General features: G+C 39.7%; 1 protein-coding gene across 4 annotated transcripts in view; it reads right to left on the bottom strand.

The window, feature by feature from the left end:
* Positions 1 to 2,046: 2,046 nt before the first annotated feature.
* The window catches only part of TOM1L1 (target of myb1 like 1 membrane trafficking protein), a 61,733-nt gene continuing 43,402 nt past the window's right edge, over positions 2,047 to 20,377 (bottom strand). Inside the window, exons 9-17 of one of the 4 annotated variants that reach the window (XR_009692913.1) lie at positions 18,493 to 18,553; positions 17,987 to 18,104; positions 16,375 to 16,471; positions 9,320 to 9,371; positions 7,590 to 7,695; positions 6,964 to 7,045; positions 3,381 to 3,446; positions 2,403 to 2,796; positions 2,047 to 2,240 (exon numbers count right to left, since the gene is read on the bottom strand). Coding sequence is in view for 2 of the 4 variants with exons in the window: in XM_061142566.1 (XP_060998549.1) it covers positions 3,389 to 3,446; positions 6,964 to 7,045; positions 7,590 to 7,695; positions 9,320 to 9,371; positions 16,375 to 16,471; positions 17,987 to 18,104; positions 18,493 to 18,553 (574 nt within the window). In the remaining 2 variants the exon portion in view is untranslated. Of the gene's footprint in view, positions 2,241 to 2,281; positions 2,797 to 3,380; positions 3,447 to 6,963; positions 7,046 to 7,589; positions 7,696 to 9,319; positions 9,372 to 16,374; positions 16,472 to 17,986; positions 18,105 to 18,492; positions 18,554 to 20,377 lie in introns of those variants that run through there. The other 3 variants (XR_009692914.1, XM_061142566.1, XM_061142567.1) reach the window with 3 other exon arrangements.

Below are 20,377 nucleotides of genomic sequence, written 5' to 3'. Positions count from 1 at the left end.
TCTGTTTCACCATAGATAGTATACATGCTGTTCTTTTGAAATATCCCACCCTCACATTCTCCCACAGAGTTCAAAAGTCTGTTCTGTATTTCTGTGTCTCTTTTTCTGTTTTGCATATAGGGTTATCATTACCATCTTTCTAAATTCCATATATATGTGTTAGTATGCTGTAATGTTCTTTATCTTTCTGGCTTACTTCACTCTGTATAAGGGGCTCCAGTTTCATCCATCTCATTAGGACTGGTTCAAATGAATTCTTTTTAACGGCTGAGTAATATTCCATGGTGTATATGTACCACAGCTTCCTTATCCATTCATCTGCTGATGGGCATCTAGGTTGCTTCCATGTCCTGGCTATTATAAACAGTGCTGCGATGAACATTGGGGTGCACGTGTCTCTTTCAGATCTGGTTTCCTTGGTGTGTATGCCCAGAAGTGGGATTGCTGGGTCATATGGCAGTTCTATTTTCAGTTTTTTAAGAAATCTCCACACTGTTTTCCATAGCGGCTGTACTAGTTTGCATTCCCACCAACAGTGTAAGAGGGTTCCCTTTTCTCCACACCCTCTCCAGCATTTATTGCTTGTAGACTTTTGGGTAGCAGCCATCCTGACTGGCATGTAATGGGACCTCATTGTGGTTTTGATTTGCATTTCTCTAATAATGAGTGATGTTGAGCATCTTTTCATGTGTTTGTTAGCCATCTGTATGTCTTCTTTGGAGAAATGTCTGTTTAGTTCTTTGGCCCATTTTTTGATTGGGTCATTTATTTTTCTGGAATTGAGCTGCAGGAGTTGCTTGTATATTTTTGAGATTAATCCTTTGTCTGTTTCTTCATTTGCTATTATTTTCTCCCAATCTGAGGGCTGTCTTTTCACCTTACTTATAGTTTCCTTTGTTGTGCAAAAGCTTTTAAGTTTCATTAGGTCCCATTTGTTTAGTTTTGCTTTTATTTCCAATATTCTGGGAGGTGGGTCATAGAGGATCTTGCTGTGATTTATGTTGGAGAGTGTTTTGCCTATGTTCTCCTCTAGGAGTTTTATAGTTTCTGGTCTTACATTTAGATCTTTAATCCATTTTGAGTTTATTTTTGTGTATGGTGTTAGAAAGTGTTCTAGTTTCATTCTTTTACAAGTGGTTGACCAGTTTTCCCAACACCACTTGTTAAAGAGGTTGTCTTTTTTCCATTGTATATCCTTGCCTCCTTTGTCAAAGATAAGGTGTCCATAGGTGCGTGGATTTATCTCTGGGCTTTCTATTCTGTTCCATTGATCTATATTTCTGTCTTTGTGCCAGTACCATACTGTCTTGATGACTGTGGCTTTGTAGTAGAGTCTGAAGTCACGCAGGTTGATTCCTCCAGTTCCATTCTTCTTTCTCAAGATTACTTTGGCTATTCGAGGTTTTTTGTATTTCCATACAAATTGTGAAATTCTTTGGTCTAGTTCTGTGAAAAATACCGTTGGTAGCTTGATAGGGATTGCATTGAATCTATAGATTGCTTTGGGTAGAATAGCCATTTTGACAATATTGATTCTTCCAATCCATGAACACGGTATGTTTCTCCATCTGTTTGTGTCCTCTCTGATTTCTTTCATCAGTGTTTTATAGTTTTCTATGTATAGGTCTTTTGTTTCTTTAGGTAGATATACTCCTAAGTATTTTATTCTTTTTGTTGCAATGGTGAATGGTATTGTTTCCTTAATTTCTCTTTCTGTTTTTTCATTGTTAGTATATAGGAATGCAAGGGATTTCTGCAAACACTATTTTAAAAGCTCAAAATGAAAGAGTAATCACTGAGCCCTAACAGCTTACCCAAAGACTATATTTTGATTTCAAATCTGACTGTATTTTCCCTTTAAAATCTAGAGCTATTTTACATTCAGAGTACTAAATAAGTACTTTGAAATTCTGGTACCGTGAAATTTAAATAAAATGCAGTAAGCATATCTAGTAGGCTTCCAGCGTTTCTTGTGATAATTCCAAGTCCCCAGATTTTAAATTGTAAGTGGGATTGTGAAGATTTACTAACAGCAGTTCTTCTGGAAAAAAAAAAAAAGTTCTTGAACTGTTTTAATAGTAGTTCATTTGTTATTATAATTTATGACAAAGGAAAGTACAAATTATCCTGAATGTTTTCCAGTAGACTTTCTTCCAAAAAGACAAAAACGACCATTTAGTGTTACAAAGAATTGTATTTAAAGGCAACCAATGTAGAATCCAGTGACCTCTTGAGGGTACCTGAAATATAGTTGAACTACAATCATCAAAGCTTTCACAACTTATAATTCTAAATAAGAGTGTTATTTATAAAGAAGTGCAAATTGACTTTTACATTCAACTTTAGTTAAATAAAGGCACTGAAGTATTCTTCCTGAATAATACAGTCGTGCTTTCACTTACTAACAATTATTTTGTCCTGAAACAGTCTTCATCCACTCTTGCCCCATCTCCTGTGATGATTCTAAATGTAAGAAGGCCTGTGAAAACACAAGGTGCTGCACTTAACCTGGTTGGCCTAAGTACCATGAACTTTTGTTCTGCCTCAGTTTTAAGGGACTATATGTCACAACCAAGTTCTTCTGATAGAAAGCTCAAGCTGCTGTCAGAAACCATATATGTTACTCTGGAACTGTGACTCTTCTGTCTAAACCACGTTAATGCAGAGGAAAAATGTTCCACTGTGGTTTTGAGGTTTGGGAAGGTCTTAACTTCTGGGTCTAAAAGCTGGACAGGGTCCCCCTTTTGGAAAATTGGCACCCATAACGCTGCCAGTGAACTGGTCATCCGTTTCCACCTGGAATAAAAGAAGAGGCAATGATCTCCATCCTTTCCTCTTTCCCCAGTCCTTGATAATTAGACAGCCACAGTCAAGTAGAGAAAAGGTGGGAAAGTAGTACATACTGCTTCCACAAGGGAAGTATGAAGGGAATAAATATGGTTAATAGGTTACTGGTGGCTGTGTGCATCTATTAGTAAATAAATGGAATGATTAGTAAAGCAACAGAATCCAGACCAACCTAGATTAACAATAAATGGGTTCTACCAGTCCCAGTCAGCAAGTATTAACTGCACATAGAAGACAAATCTGATTCTAGTGCTAAGAATTTTTTATTGATCAGCTGTTTTTGTTAGCATTAATATTTTTATACCATAAACCAATTTCTGCATTCCCAAGATTTATAATTTTTAGCTAACATGGTCACAAAGAATCTATCTCATTGATCATTACAATTTGAGTGCCATAGGAACTTGTATAATACTTCACTCATCAAACTGCCAGACCAAGACGGCCCTTACAAAATGTAAATAATAAATGTAGAAAGTGACAGTTACACTAAAATCGTGTGGGATGGAAGGTGTGTGAGTTGAAGTCTTTACCTCAACAATCACTGTGACTTTGAGCTCCTTTGTGGTGGGTGAACATCAATGTCTTCATAAATAGCTCTGAAACAAACACGCCATCATGGTAAATTGATAAATATCATTATAGATCAATTTCAATGTACTATTTTGGCTTTTAACTGCCATCTTAAAGCAAAAATCTGGTGCCCTTGTAGGTGTTGAGGCTATATCAATAAATAAAAACAAAGGTCTCTGCCCTGAAGCTTACATTATAAAAACTATTTTAGATCCTAATGCTGCTGTTCCCATGCATCTTACAAATATGTATCTTGTATAACCGTCTTATAATTTAATGAGAAATATGTCTCAAATTTGGACAGCTTGCTTTCTGCTTTAAAAAAAAAAACAAACAAAAATTGTTCAGCTTTCCCTGGCTTAAAAACATTAGAAATTAATATTCTAGCTTATTTAACCAGTCATCTTTGTACTTTGTACATAGTCATTTTTCTGTGATAGTCTTCATTTGTCTTAACATATGTCTACAGATAGAAAATATCTATACCTCCAAATATGGCATTAATATACACAGTATAGCAACACATGACTAAGAAAAAAATCTCATAAAGCACTTTGAAGACCTAATCACCAACTTCAAGAAGTGCCAGCGTGGTCCAGAAATTCTAATGTTTCTCTGTTTTGTCTTTCATTTTCCTCCTTCACTCTACTCAAATCTGACGCCCCTCCTCTCAGTCAGAAAAACCTCATATCTTAATAAATTAAATGTCTTTACGTGGAAACCTGATGTTCCCATCACCAAATCTTCAAGTCTGTTTTCATCTGCACCATCATCTACTTTTATGATCCTATCTATTGACCCCTGGCTTCTTAAACATTTCACTCAGTCTCCCTCTCTAAATCTTCAACTTCTTATTCTCTACCTCAGGATTCACAAATGTTCCAGCATCTCCTATTTTATAAAATAATACAGTCCTTTATCCCATGTCTACCTAATTGCCTCAGTAATATTCTAGCTGCCAGACCACTTTCCCCACACCCTTCATGTTTTAAGTTTCTTTGTAAGTTACCTGTGCTGTCTTCTTCATCCCTTTTTAATACACTGAAATTTGCCTCTGTCCCTGTCAACTTCTACTGAATCACTCATGATGATCTGTTACTTAGTCCATTATCTAGTGTTGAGTCCTTGTCTGTCTTCAGCAATGTTCATCCCAGTTGTGCACTCCCTTCTGAGTGATTTCCACATCTGGTAATATAGGTTTCCTCTTATTCTCTTTTCTCTTGACTTTTCTATTTTTCTCTCCCACTGGGCCTGCAACACTGATTCCCAAACTTGTCACTACACTAAAAACTGCAGGTCTTAATTTGGATGTCACTTCTCAGGCTTTCTCCAGCCCCGAATTAAATCAGTTCTTTCTGTTACATATTGTCAAGTCAGTATCTTTCATACTGTTAACACAAACTGCAAATACATGTTTGCCTGCTGATTTAATTTCTGCCTCCTTATTAGATTTGCCCTCCGTAAGGTTCAACATGATAAACTAGGCACCAATCATTTTCCCTTGTACATAGTTAATTTTCAGTCATTTGTCAAATGAGTGAATTGTGTATGTATATGTATATTCATAAGTACCATACTCTATGTTCTGCTGGAGTAGAAATTCTTAACCTGGGGTTCATGGACAACCGGTGATGTGATAATCCCAGAACTTTCATGTAAGACTTTATGCTTTTCCTTAGGGAGAAGTTCCCTGGATCTCATGGAACATTTAAAGAGACTGAGACACGCTACCACCTAGAAATAGTGGTGGTGGTGCTTCTTCAGTCCTGAAGTGGTGTCCAACTCTTTGTGACCCCATGGACTGCAGCATGCAGGCTTCCCTGTCCTCCAGAATCTCCCACAGTTTGCTCAAGTTCATATCCATTGAGTTGGTGATTCTATGTAACCATCTCATCCTCTCCTGCCTTCTTCTCCTCCTGTCCTCAATCTTTCCCAGCATCAGGGTCTTTTCCAGTGAGTCAGCTCTTTGCATCAGGTGGCCAAAGTTTTGGGGCTTCAGCATCAGTCCTTCCAATGAATATTCAGGGTTGATTTCCTTTAAAATTGACTGGTCTGATCTCCTTGCTGTCCAAAGGACTCTCAAAAGTCTTCTCCAGCACCACAGTCTGAAAGTGTCACGAGCTTTCAAAGTGGTAGGGAGTTCCAAAACTTCAGCTCTCCAGCTTCTTGCTATTTCTTACCTTTAATATCTCCTGCAGCACCACATCTACTTACAACTATCTCATAATTAACTAGATTATAATAATCTGCTTCCTATTTGCTTGGAGAAACAAGCATACCTAGTTTAACCAGTTTCTAATTCCTTAAACCACTAACATATTCAGTGATATTTTATCAAGCAGAATGAAAGTTTCACAATCCTGTTAGGAAAAAATATTTAATGAACTCCTAAGCTTATCATAATAAGCCTGGGACTGTATAGTGGCTGCCTCTTTATGATGAGACAGGTTCTGCCGGCCCGCTTCATTCACTTATAAATCATTCCAAAACATCACTACACTGAGGGTGTGAACCAGGGGGTTGGGGTCAAAACCTCAAATGCCTACACATGTCAGGCAGATCAGATGAAGGTATGTGGGGGGCCTGGTGAACTGAGACAGCGCAGCCCCAAACTATTGCTAGCATGTAAAAATGCAGGCCTGGCATTGTTGTCATATCAAGCATCCAGAGGTTCAGATAGTGAAATATCCCACCTTTTAACTTGGCAATTAATTTTTACGTGCATATTTAAAATTCACATAGGTCAAACAAAACAGTTGCAGGCAAGACACAGCCTGCAGGCTGCTAGTTTCTAAATAATGATTTCTATAAAAATGCTTTAATCATTTTAAACAATTTTGGAGGTAACTTTCAGTTAGTCAAAATATATTAAAACTAATGAGCCTGTGTGTGCATGCTCAGTTGTGTCTGACTCTGTGACCCCACAAACTGTAGCTCACCAGGCACCTCTGTCCATGGAATTTTCCAGGCAAGAATATTAGAGTGGGTTGCCATTTCCTACTCCACTAATGAGGCTACCATCCCATAAATATTTATATATACTTGACCAATATGAAATCACAAAATAATGTTGCTTTAAGGAGTCTGAGTTAAAAAGTGATTTTTATATTAATAAGCACACTGTTGTCATAGGTAGTGAAGACTAAAAAGAAGTTCCTATGTAAGTTTTCTCTGGCATCAGTCAAAGAACAACTAAAATATCCCATGAACATGGTACTTAAGCCATCAATCAGTGAATAGTGCCCTTCTCAAGCTGGAGAGAATCTGACTTTCTTCCAAGGCATCTATAAGGAATACACTCATGCACATGATGGTTCTGCTTATTTCTTGGTGTGCAACCCCAGTGTTTTTAAGTCACAAGGCCAAGAATGACAAGACCAACATTAAGAGCAACAACCACCACAAAATCTCATAGGTCACTTTTATATAAGGTCATTGATTTCTGCAAAGGCCTAAACAAAGTTAAATGTATAACCAAACCCTGTGAGCTCTGCCACCAAAGGGAACCAAGACAAAAGAATAATCCTTTTGTAAATGACTTACTCTGTGGTGACGGCAGGAGCTAAGGGGTCAAACTCCATTACTTCACAGTAACTGGGTGGCTGGAGGTCATTCTTTGTCATCGCTGTAGGCAACAAAAAGAAACACACTGTGCTTTTTGGGGAGATACACACAAGTGATACTCTTCTCTATGACTCTGACTTCGAACAGAAGATGCTAACGAACACCTGACAACCAGAAGCAAGCACACTGGTGTCCCTGTGCTGCTGCCGGCTACAGCAAGTCTACAGATGGCCAAACTCAGACTAAAGGTTCATTCACTGCAGCACTCAGAATACAGTCTTCAGGGCAACACAAGCATCCCCAGTCTCCTGAGGTTAGTCACGGGGCTTCCCTTAAGGCTCAGCGGTCAAGAATCCACTTGCCAATGCAGGAGATGTGCCTGGATCGGAAAGACCCCCTGGAGAAGGGCATGGCAACCCACTCCAATATTCTTGCCTGGGAATCCCCATGGACAGAGGAACCCGACGGGCTACAGTCCATGGGGTTGCAGAGTCGAATGTGACAGTGACAACAACTGTCTGTTTTTAGTTACCAATAAATCTCTAGCAGACCCATCTATTCTCATAAATTTCCTTATTTGGTGCAAATAATAAGGTCTTAAGTACCTGGATGATTGCTGGGCAGAGGTGGCAGTCTCTGGTTTGATGGTGTTGCTGGAACGGTCTGTAGGCTAACTGGCTGCAGTAATACTGAATTTGAATGTTCCAGAAACTGAGGAGAGCAGAGCACACGTTCAAATAAACATTCTAAGCTTTTATGATTTTGATTCCTAGCCTTCCAAGTGGCACTATCCCAAGAACCATATATTCTCAATCAGATAAGAATTACTAATGATTAGCTATTATTTTAGTTTTTAACCTAATATAACCTTACAAAACCTACTGCTTTTCTGCCTGGTTTCATGCCCCCTGCACCTTAATTCTCATATAAAATGTAAACTTAAATAAAATATATTGCTTAAAAAAAAACAAAAACCAGGAATGTATGGCTCAGTCCAGAGTCTCCTGTCTCACACTGAATATAAAACCTTGGCCTCAAAGAGGCAAAACCATTAAGTACAAAAAAGCGTATCTGTCAGAACTGGTCAGGAGAATGCCTCACCACTGGGACACAGACCAGAGCCCTGTGGGTCCTGTGATTATCTGAGGGGACACTGGTCATATGCTCTGAAGCAGGCAGAGCCAGTGCAGCTGAAGCAGAGTAGGCCAACGGAGGGGGCCGGACGCACAGCTGCAGAGGCCATGGGAGAAGTCAGAGCAGCTTTTATTGAGTAAAGTGGAGTCAGAAAACCACAGGTGGCTTTAGAGCAAATGAGTAACATAAACTTTACTTTTAAAAAAAGATTGCTCTGGTTTCTGTTTGGAGAACAGATTGTATGATGGGGTGGGGGTGGAGAGGGAGGCAGAGGCTGGAACAGGGCAGCCCGGCAGGAGGCCACCGCAGTATCCATCTGATGCAGCTTGCACGGGGATGTAAAGGGGAGGTGGGAGGAAGTGGCTGGTAACAGATATATTTTGAAGGCAGAGGTAAAATGGTAGAGGTCAAGCACAGTTTCCCAAGGTCTTTGACCTGAGCAACGAAAACAGTGGTCATCTGCAGAATGGGGAAGACGGCAGGAGGAGCAAATCGGGAGTTGAGGCTGAAAGAAAGCAAGGGGAGATGTGAAGTGGAAGATGGAAATGTGAGTTCTGCACGCGAGGAAGGGGTATGGACTGGAAACAACTTGTAAGTGCTCAGAGTCTGAGTGGTATTTCATGATACGAGACCAAAAGACCAGAGAGGAAAGAATGTGGGCAGACAAATCTGAGGCCTGACTCCCGGGGTCTCCAACACTGAGAGGCTGGTGGAGGAGAAGAGGTCAGCAAAGGGGTGCAGAAGAGAGCAGCGGAGAGCTGGAAGGGAGCGGTGTCTGAAAGCTCGTGTGCAGACAGGAGGGGTGACCGACTCTCAGCTGCTGACCAGGTCGGGTGAGCACTGAGCTCTGCAGGACCAGTCAGTCATCGGGAGGTCTCTGGTGACCTCGCCAAGAGCTCAGCCCCTGGGGCGGCTGAGAGGAGAACTTGTCTGAAGTCCCTCGGAGGACGGGAGGAAAGAGAGCAAAGACAGCAAACAGAAAGAGTTCCAAGGGAATTCGGATCCTTTACTATTTTCCTAATGGAAGTGAGACTATACTTATCTTAAAAGATTAAAGAGGCAACAAGGAAAAGCCCTCACAAGGGCTTCATTAACACCTTATGAAGAAATTTTGAGCAGAATGTGCGAATTAAGGACTCGGAATTTTAGCACGATAATCTGCTCCTTGGGGGCACTGCCCAGGAAGGCCTTCATTACTTACACTCTCGTATGTATGACTTGAGGCGAGGTTTTGGCTGGTCCTTTGGGCAAACCTAGGACAGTGTGATAATACAGCATGATTACCCTACAGTGAAAACACAATGCATAAAGATGACCTTCCTGGTCTAAAAACAATACCCAAAATGCACCTTCAGACTGCACAGAAGTATTAATTTCACAGAACAATTGCCAGTGGTGTTGGTGCCCACCAGGTCATAATGTCCAAACACCAAAGAGAATGAGGACAAAGCACCACTGCGGGGCAGCGGCAGCCCGAGACCCTGGCGCACACACTCTATCGGTCAGAGCAGAGCCTTCAGTCTTCGCAGGAGTAGCTGCCACCCCACCACTTCTAAAGGATGAAAGGCAAGGCAGAGCGGAACTTAGGACGCAGGGACAGTGTGAAGTTGGAGTAAACACACTTGCCCTGTCTCTTTCACCAAATGCAACTATAAAATCTGGACAGAAGGCATGGAATAAATATCTGAGAACTGCAAGGTACATTACAGGCTAATTGGGAAAGAAGACTTGAATTGGAGTATCAATGAATTGTTGGTGAAGTTACCATGTTCTGCCCCTCTGAGTACTTCTGAACTGGCACGCAGGGCAGCCTACAGCCCAAATGGACAGTGAGGATGTACAGTGCTCCAGGAGAAGACGCTCCTTCTCACTAAAGGAGCAGGAAAGGGAACCCGAGTGCCCAGAGTGTGCGGGGCAAGCCTCGTCCCTGTCTTCCTCTTCGTCTCTCTGACCCCCGGGCAATCCCACGGTGGCTGCGGGGACCGCAGCGGCAAGGCCCGATGGGGCTTACACCTCTGAGAGGCGACTTCCACTCTGAGAGGGCAGCTGTGATCAGCCCAAGAGGAGGAGGCAAAACTGTTTCTTTTATCCTTCTAGCCTGCCGTTTGGTCCCTAATACACGCACAGTCACGGAAACGCATGACAGCAAACTTAACAGCTTTCTGACTGGAGAGAGGGAAAAGGGAATCCCAAGAGAGCGAAGACGGAGGAATTCAGGAAAATGACCTCAAAGCTGTTTATGAGATCCTGGGCTTACACCCTGATCTGTGCATCCATGGCTGATCCCAATCAATGCTAAGATGTTGAGAGATGGACACACAGCCTGCTGTCCAGGCCGTACAGTGACGAATGGGTGGCACACGTGTGGGATGCATCTCAGTAACACTGAACGGCTTTGAGAATTTAACTGACATCAGAATGAAAGCACGCAGAAGGCAGGCTGAAGCTGCGGCATAAACCTCACTAGGCTGCCTGCTAAAATCAAAGTACTGATGTTCTCAATAGGATTTACATAAGACCAGGTGTTTCATATCATTAAAAATGCTTAAGATACAATCCCAAATCACTATGCATATGAAAAACGGAGAAAATTTAAACTTGCAAGAGAAAAGACAGCAGTGGTTGATACCTATTAATAGAGGACACAAATGATGAAATTATCTCACAGTTTTAAAGCAACTATTATACCAATGTTTCAACAAGAAACCGTGAACACTTGAAAAAAAAAAACATTCAGTAGAAGTTCTCAGCAAAGAAACATAAGATATAAAGAAGAGTCAAATGATAGTTTTAGAATTAAAAAATAAAATTAACTAAAATTTTAAAAAGTATGGAATGAGAATGAGCTAAACAGCAAAATGGAGATGACAGAGGAAATCGAGTGAGAAAAGCAATAAACAGACCCCTAGGGATCTATGAGACGACAACAGATCCAATGGGGGCATCCAAAGTCCCAGAGGGAGAGCCAAGTACGTAGTGCCGAAAAGCATATTTGAAGAAATAGAGGCTGAAAACTTCACAAATTTGATGACAGAAAAATCCAGATTCAAGAAGTTCAGTGTAATAAGGTGAATGGAGGCTCCCAAAGAGTTATGTCCTTGTCCTAATTTCTGGAATCTGTGACTGTCACGTTATTTGGGAAGAGTCTTTGCAGATATAATTAAGGATACTGAGATGATGTTTGAGTGGGCACTACATCCTATGATACATGACCTTAAAACAGAAAAATGGGGATCTGGGGAGGGACCTGAGAAACACGGGGGAGAAGGCAATGTGAAGATGGAGAAAGAAAGCAAAGTGTGTGGCCACAAGATACAGAAGTAGAGGAGTGTCTATGCTCCCCAGAATGCGGAGGAGGGAAGAATGACTCCTCCCCTCAGAGTCCTGGGAGGGGATGCCTTGCTTCCTTTCAGACCTCTGGTCTCCAGAACTCTAAGAAGGTGAGTTCCATCACCCACTTTGTGATAATGTTTTCATGATAGCCACAGGAAACAAATACACTCAGCAAAACAAAGAGAGCCATACTTAGACATATCATTATCAAACTGTTTAAAGTTAGAAAAAAAGAAAAGTTCTTGAAAGCACAGACAGAAACAAGTAACACAGAGTCAACACAGGAACAAGAGTTTGAATGAATGTTAGATTTCTCATTAGAAGCCATTTAGGCCCGGTAGACACTGGGGCCGTGTTTAAAAACTGCTGGAAGCAAAGAACCATCAGCCCAGAATCTATGTCCAATGAGAGTACCCTTCAGGAACAACAATGAAAGTGAAACACTCACATGAAACATACTAAGACGCTTTCACTGCCATCAGATCTAAATGCCATCAGATCTAAAATAATGCTAAAAGAAATTGAGAGACAAGAGAGACTGTACCAGAGGGAAATGAAAGGAGAGCAACAGAAATGGTAAATGTTAGGTAAATATGGCGGACTATTCTACACTTCCTGAGTCTTCAAAATTTATTTAAGGGTTGCAAGTAAAAACTGTATTATGAAAAAATTGTAAAATAATTATTCATTGTCTGGTAGTGGTTTTTTAACATACATATACATAATATATAGGATAACTATCATATAAAGGGGAGAGCTGTATGATAATAAAGTTTCTATATTTCACTTCAAGTGGGAAAATACTGGTTTTAAATACACTAAAAAAAAGTGCAATTCCTAGAGCAACCAGTCCTCCCCTCCCCATATATAAACTGTACAAAAATATAATTTCATAATAAAATGGATATTGAAACATCCAAATAGCCCAAAATATGAAAGAGGAAACAGGAAAAAACAAAAAACAGCCAAAAAAACAGCAAAGGAAACAGACAGAAAAGCAAATCACACAATTGTGGTCCTAATCCAGACATATTAAATATAAATGGTCTAAGCATACCAATTAAAGACAGATATTATCAGAGTATATAAAAACGCATGACCCAAACATAAGTTATCTGTAAGACACTCACTTCAAATAGTTAAAAGTAAAAAGGCAGAAAAAGATATACCATGCAAATACTAATCAAAAGAAAGCTAGAGTGGCTTTGATTACAATCAAAGTAAACATCAAGGTAAAGACAATTGCAAGGGATAAAGAGGGACATGACATAAAGATAAAACAGTCAATTCACCAAGATGACAACAATCCTGAAGGCAAATGCACTGAAAGAGCTTCAAAATACACCAAGCAAACAATTTTACATAACCTTTCCAGAAATACCACGTACCATACGACTGTTCAGACTCTATTGTCAAAAAGACCGACTGTAACGACACAGAACAGACGGTGGCTGCCGGGGGTGGGGGTGGGGGTGACTATAAAGGACTAGCTTAAGGAAGTTTTTTTGGATAATGAACGATTCTATATTCAGACTGTGGGGATGGTTACATGCATCTATATATATGTAGGAAAAACATAGAGCTCTGCAGCAAACAAAAAAAAGGTCAATCTTACCATATGGAAATTGTAAAAATAAAATTAGAGTGAAAAGAAAAAAAAGAGCAGGTATTGAAATCAGATTCACTTGAATCTGAATCATCTTTCTGCACTAGCTGGACCACCTTTGTTTGGCAAGCTGATATTCCTGTCTTGGTTTCCTCGCCAGGACAGTGAGTCCTGGGGGTCCCTTCCTCAGAGCACTGCAAGGAGCACTAGATTAAGGAACCAGGGAGCGTTACTTATTCTTAGCCTGCTGCCTGATACTAAGTAGGCTATAAACATGACTTTATCCTATCATCATCACTGCTTTTCAGGACCCCTTTCCATTATGAGAAATTCCATCACTCATTTGTTCTGTAATAAATTATACTGCAAACAAAAGAGGGATGGGAAAATCTTAAGACTGTAAGATATTTTGACAGCTGATTGTGCCTCTCATATGTAATCTTTGGGCTTCCCAGGTGGCTCAGACGGTAAGGAATCTGCCTGCAATGTGGGAGAACCAGGTTCAATCCCTGGGTCAGGAAGACCCTCTGAAGAAGGGAATGGCAACCCACTCCGGTATTCTTGCCTGAAGAATTCCATGGACAGGGGAGCCTGGCAGGCTACAGTTCATGGGGCTGCAAAGAGTTGCTCATGCCTGAGTGACTTTCACTTTTTTCCACAAGTAATCTTTCACACAAGATTCAACTCAGATTCATGCCTTAGGTAACATTAGTGCTTCAATTTCCAACACTATAAAAAACTGGTCTAGTGACAGTTTCACTCAGGTAAGTTTTCAAAAATTAGAAAAAATATGTTCAAAAGACATCATCTAGAAAACAAAACAGACGTCACCCATTATCTTTCATTCCAGTGAATTCTAAGAACTATTATTTTGATATCTGGATCTTGGATAGACAATCGTAATAGAATTTCTAATGATCAGCTGATCACTGTTTTATGGTTCCCCAGAGACTCTTTTTAAAACTAAAGATTCCTGCTATTGAATAAGAGTTTCTGGGGTCTAGCCATTTTATTTTTTAATAGTCACTCAAGTGATTTTTATGCACCTTGAAGTATGAGATCCATGAAACCAAGCACTTATTAGCTAGGATTTGATCTTTGTGTGGTTTTATACATTTTTTTTTTGGTAATGGGATTTCATTTATATGGTCAGTCTTTCCCAACAAGATTTGCAGGATAAAGGAAAACAGAATCAGGTACTTCAGACCACATGATTTACTAAGCATCTTCACTGGAGTTCTGCCTACAACATTTCAACAATGACTTGCAGCTCAGAGGTCAACACCAGAAGGCGTCCAGTGAAGGTTCTGACCCAACCAGTGGTTCACACGACAGCCACGTCCCAGCGCGTGAATCTCTCCTTTCTCTCTTCTCCCCTTACACACTTTCTTCCCCTCTTTTCCTCCCGAGTTTGATTCTCCTTTCTCTTCTCCTCCCGCTGCACCTCTTTTAACACAGAAAAGCAACTAAAAAATATCTAAGTCCAATGACATAAAAATACAGCCAAGATATGCTGTTGTATGAAAAACAAAAGAAAGTTTTGAAATAGTACGTACAGTATGCTGCCCTTCATTTAATAAAGAAGAAAAATAGTTCATATTCCTATTTACATAGACCCTTTGGAAGGGTAAGTAAGAAACTAACAAAGGGATTCCCTGGGTGGAAGCAGGTATCACCTGAGGGAAGGCAATAGGCAGGCTAGGAGTGGCGGAAGATCGAGGACTGTCCTTGTGCGTATTTTTATATTGCTTTGATATCTGAAACATGGAGATGTATTGCCTATTACCTGAAATACATATATTTAAAAGGGAAAAAAGAATATAGGCCTTGATGGAAGGCAAATCTAACTTCTGCTTATTTTTTTGCTATTTATCTACTCCACCCTGCCTCTTCTTAACCTTAGGTAACCATGCTTTGTTTAGGTTCTTCTGCATTTTTCTTCTATTTCTTTATGCAAAGAGAGGCAAATATTAGCATATATTATTTCCCACTTTCTTACACAAATGCAAGAGAGTATATACACACTGCTTTGCAGCTTTTCTCACTTAATAATAAATACACTGGTGATTGTCCCTCACATAGAGGGCCTCCTTTTTTTCCCCAGCAGTGTAATATATTGTGTAGATGTTTATTTAACCATTCCCCAAACTGAAGGGTATTTGTTTCCAATTATTAGCTATTGCACAAATGTTGTCAAGAACAACTGACTTTATTTTGCATCAGTGAGCATAAATACCTAGAAGTGAGACTACAAGTTCAAAGGTACATTTATAATTTTAAATACATTTATAATTTTAACAGAAATTGCCACGTGCCCCTAATAAGAACTGCACAATTTTGTTATAGTATCTGTCTCTCCACAGTCAACAAAGCACGTTAACAAACATGTAAGCTGTGAGGTTAAAAAACAGTCTTATTGCATTTTAACTTATCCTTCTGTAAGTAAGGCTGAGCATCACTGAGCAAAAATATGTTTTTAGGTCACTTGTATTTCTTTTTTGGTAAACTGTCAGTTCACCAGACCTGCTAGTTAATTGGTATATGAACTTAGGTAAGTTCTATTCTCTATATCTCGGGCTTTTTTCCTATAAAATGGGAATAATGATAACAGCACTGATTCAAGAACTACTGCAAAGATTAAATGAAATAAAAACAGCTCAGCAAAATGTCTCCCACAAAGCGAGTGCTCTGCAATCTGTGTGGCCACTTCTGTTCTCCTCACTGTCAATATATTTTTCCTACCTCCTGTTACCACTAAAAAAAAAAGAGAAACAGGATTTACTGAATGCTTATTATGTACAGAGTGCTATCCTAGGAGGTACATGTAGCATTTCACAGAATCTTTGTAAGAATCCTAGAGAGGATTCTTGGAAGAAAAATGAAGGCTCATGCTGGCTAAGTTTCTCATTCAAGGTCACACAGCTACTAAGAAACAGTACTGAAAGTCTAAATCAGTTATGTTAGATCCCTAGTGAAAATGAACATGTTAGTTGCTCAGTCATGTCTGACTCTGAGACCCCATGGACTGTAGTCTGCCAGGCTTCTCTGTCCATGGGATTCTCCAGGCAAGAATACTGGAGTGGGTTGCCATTCCCTTCTCCAGGGGATCTTCCTCACCCAGGGATCGAACCTGGGTCTTCTACATTACAGATGGATTCTTTACCATCTGAGCAACCAGGAGCAGTACTGAAATTCTGTATCAGTTACATCAGATTCCTAAGTCTCCACATTTTCTATTATGTCATGCTTTCTTAAATATGAGGAACAGGAATGAGAATGAGGTTGAATTAGTTCTGGAGTATTACTGACATACTTACAGGGGTGTTTCTGTATTTTCCAAGGCTAGCAGATCCACCTGTGTATTAAGACTGGGTTTGAAGTTGTTTGGTACAGCTGGACTCAGAGAGCTGAAATCTAGAACACAAAATGTACTTGTTCAGCTTTAAAACATTTTGTTCATCAGTTCTGTTGGATTTTCCATGGTTACCAAAAAAAAAAAAAAAACAACTGCCACCATCAAATGAAAGAGATTGAGATAGCTCTGTCACCATAAAATCATGGTATTTCCTCAAACAAAAATTAAAAAACATTTATGGCAATTGGAAAGAGAGAAATTCCCTGTCATAAAAAGAGGATGCTGTAAAGGTAACAAACATTATTATATTGGGTTTTCCAAAATCCCAGGCTGACTCAGAATGGAAGGGATTTCATGTCTTTTCCTGTGAAGCACAAAAGTAAAAAGTTGTGGTATACACAGAGTTCTACTCTCACCTCTCCAAACTCTTAAGTTCCCATAATCATGAGATACCCCAAAGAGAATAATTATTTCTCCCCCTCTGTTACCACTGGTAAAAACCTGAAAACTGTTCAATATAATGGATTCCAAATATCCCACTGGTTTAAGCAAGCAGCTAACATTTTAGAAATGTGGAAAGTTATAAGAAAACCACAAATTGAATAATACTGAATATTTTGATTCTAAAAAATCTTGCTAACATAAAAGGCAAACAAACAAAAAAAGGCAAACAAACTGATTTTAATTTGGCAGAAAATTCTGGATATCAGGATTTTTCATTACGTTTGGTGGTAGTTTAGTCACTAAGTTGTGTCGACTTTTGCGACCCCATGGACTGTAGTCTGCCAGGCTCCTCTGTCCGTGGGATTCTTCAGGCAAGAATACTGGAGTGGGTTGCCATTTCCTTCTCCAGGGGATCTTCCCATTTCAGGGATCAAACCTGGGTCACCTGCATTGCAGGCAGATTCTCTACCAACTGAGCTACGAGGGAAGCCCCCATTTTACTTTGTAATTTACCAAAACTCTTTGGGAAGGATAATAGGTAACAAATGAATTAGACAAATAGGTAACCCTAAGTCTACAGTACAACATCATCCTTTACTTTCACAGAAACCCATTAATGCAACTCAGTAGGAAAGTCTCAAGAGTTGGGTTGCTAAGAAGTGACAGAACTGGACTGGTGGATTTCAACTTGGACTTCCCTGACTCAAAAGCCTGTGATTTATCCTCTACATTTCCCCACATGAGGCCTCATAATTCCTGATTTTCTCTATCTGCATCAAATATTCCCTTACCTGATGCTGTAGTATGGCAGAGAAACCCAAAGATAATAGTGAATGGGTTCAGAGTACGTCTAAATGTTGCCCAGGGAGTTGAACAAGCTGTCTAAGTAGGCCAGGATAATTCCAAGCAAGTGGGATGGGTTTCAAGTACCTCCTCCCCTAGACACATCCCCTTCCTGTACTGGGTATGGCCTAACCACTGGCCAAGAAGTAAGTACATCTCCTGATACAGTTCTCTGATACTCAAATTGACTTCAGTCCTTCTCAAGTTGCATTTAATCAAGAAACCAAGGAGAACTGTTTCACATCAAGCTCTTCTGCTGGTCTGAAAAGACCCATGTGCTTATTTACTTAAGTCTGAAAGCTGAGCATTCAGGGTGCTGACTTCTCCCAGGGTGGTCCTAGGCATTGGAAGGCTGGGACTCAGGTCAAGGAGATCTGAGGATGGGGCGGAAGGTTCACTGGTAGTCTGAAAACACAGCAAACAAAAACACAGTTTAGAAAAAACTGCATCAGGCAGTTTATCATGGCTTTCTCCCCAGAGACTTCCCTTTGAAAAAAGGAAGATCTTATTTTGGAGGTATCCTGGGAGACAATTCTCCATTCCATTGGCAACACTAGGAGTAATCCCATCTCAAAACTGACACGGCTTCCTGGCTTAATTAGAGAATCATCTTATGAGATCTTATCAATAACTCAGTGAGTCATTAAGGCAAATACTCTGCACTACTAAAACATTCCAAATCGTTAATGCATATTTCTTCTTTTTTAAGACTTGTTTTAGGTAAGCTTTGCTCCTTACCATGCAATTCGTAAAATTTTTAATTGTTCATTTTATAACATTTCTATTTACTTACATTGGCATCTTCCCTCTGGTTCTTATTTTGCTCCAAAATCCTTTGTTGGTTTCGAGTAAACCTGTTTGAATTAACAAAATGCAAGTATTTAAAAGAAAACAGATATGAAAATGCCATAATATTTAACAAATTATTAATATGCAAATATTCACCAATAATCAACTTCATCCATAATCAATTCCCAATAAAGTACTTTAATAACTTTTTCCCAGTTCTATGAGAAAATGGACAAGTATTATAAATACTAATAATTCAATCACCAAGTTTTAACGTCTCTATTAACATTATATATTTCCTTGTACTATTTTTTTTTCTGTAAGTTAACCTATTTTAAACTTTGTTGAAATTATATTTACATAATTCAGTATCATAATTCCATTATGTTGACGTCATTTTTCTAGTTATTCAGAAATACAACGTTTAGTGGTTGTATACTTTACCTTATGAATGTATCACATACTTAAATATTCTCCTTATTCTCAAATATGTTTGCAATTTTGCCAAAATTATCCAAAACTATCATTCTACATAAAATTCACAGTCAACATATTTTCATTGTTCAATCTTCATTTTTATAAGATGCTTGGCTCCCAAAAGTGTCAAGATGCTTTGACAACTTTGTTTTAATTTTACACTGTTCTTACTTCACTGTGGGTAAAGGAGCAGTGAAACAAATCAGTAAGGGAATAGGTTTGAATGAATAATGAAGCTGAAGGCAGAAATCCAAAGTACAAGCGTTAGCTTTATTACTAAGTAGTTATAAGACCATACTTATGGACCTCAGTTGTCCAACTATTCACAGAGGATAGTAATGTTCGAGCCATTTCCTCAGAGAGCTATTTTAAACAGCAAGATACAGGTAGGTAGGTAATATAGGTGGATGAATGTGGACATGCTTTGCAAACTAAAAGCTGCTTTAGAAACACATAGTATTACTATTATGACACATCAATTCCATGAACCTAAACAGTTTTAAAGTCTAAAAGCTTACACTGAATTAGAATATGGCTTAGATTTAAGGATGTTCCCTGTTCCAAGACACGGGCTTTTCTTCTGTCTACTAGTGGCACTGGCTTCTTGCGTGCTAGCTAGTTATGTGCAAGGTGTGACCAACCCTCACAAATCAAACCTTGAGTAACAAATTTCTGTTTCCTTATTTGCACAACTATTCCCTGGATGTAACGAGGGGAAACTTTTGGAGATTCTGAAACAGGATGAGTGTATTTTGCCTGTGGGATGGATGTGAATCTTTAAGGAACAGAGGGCAGACGCTGGTAAGCAGAATTATCCCCCCGACCCCACCAAGATATCCACATAGTAAATCAATGGAACAGTGAGCGTGTCAGGTTAGAGGGCACGTGGACTGAAGGTTGCCAGTGAGCAGACTTTAACTAGGAGATTATCCTGGACTGTTTACATGAAGCCCAGTGTAATCAGAAAGGCCCTTATATGTGGACAGGGAGACAGAGGAAGGAAGCAAGAGGGATACAATGTGAGAAGGACCCAGTCAGAAAATGCTGGCTTTGAAAATGGAGGAAAGGGGTCAGGAGCCAGGGAAAATGGCATAAACTGCACACTGCAGGGAAATGATCCTCCTCTAAAGCCTCCAAGAAGTAACAAAGTCCTGATTCAAAGCTCAATCAGAAAAAGCTGTTCACAGAAATAACCCACTCTCCTAACATCAAGACCAAATAGACACACATTCCCCCTCAGAGGAAGCTTTTAGTAAGTGGTCTCATGGTTTGCAACAATAGAACTCTTCAAAATGAAAACCAGGAGTCGGCACCGGACTGAAAACCGTATGGTTTCCTTAGCCATCTTCCTACTTAGAAAGATTTACACCAAAGCAAACGAAGGGTGAGGACCGTGAGTCCCGTCTGCACAG

The sequence above is a fragment of the Dama dama genome, chromosome 5 (assembly GCF_033118175.1).
Source record: "Dama dama isolate Ldn47 chromosome 5, ASM3311817v1, whole genome shotgun sequence".
NCBI lineage: Eukaryota > Metazoa > Chordata > Mammalia > Artiodactyla > Cervidae > Dama > Dama dama.
This window is presented reverse-complemented; position numbering and strand designations above follow the sequence as displayed.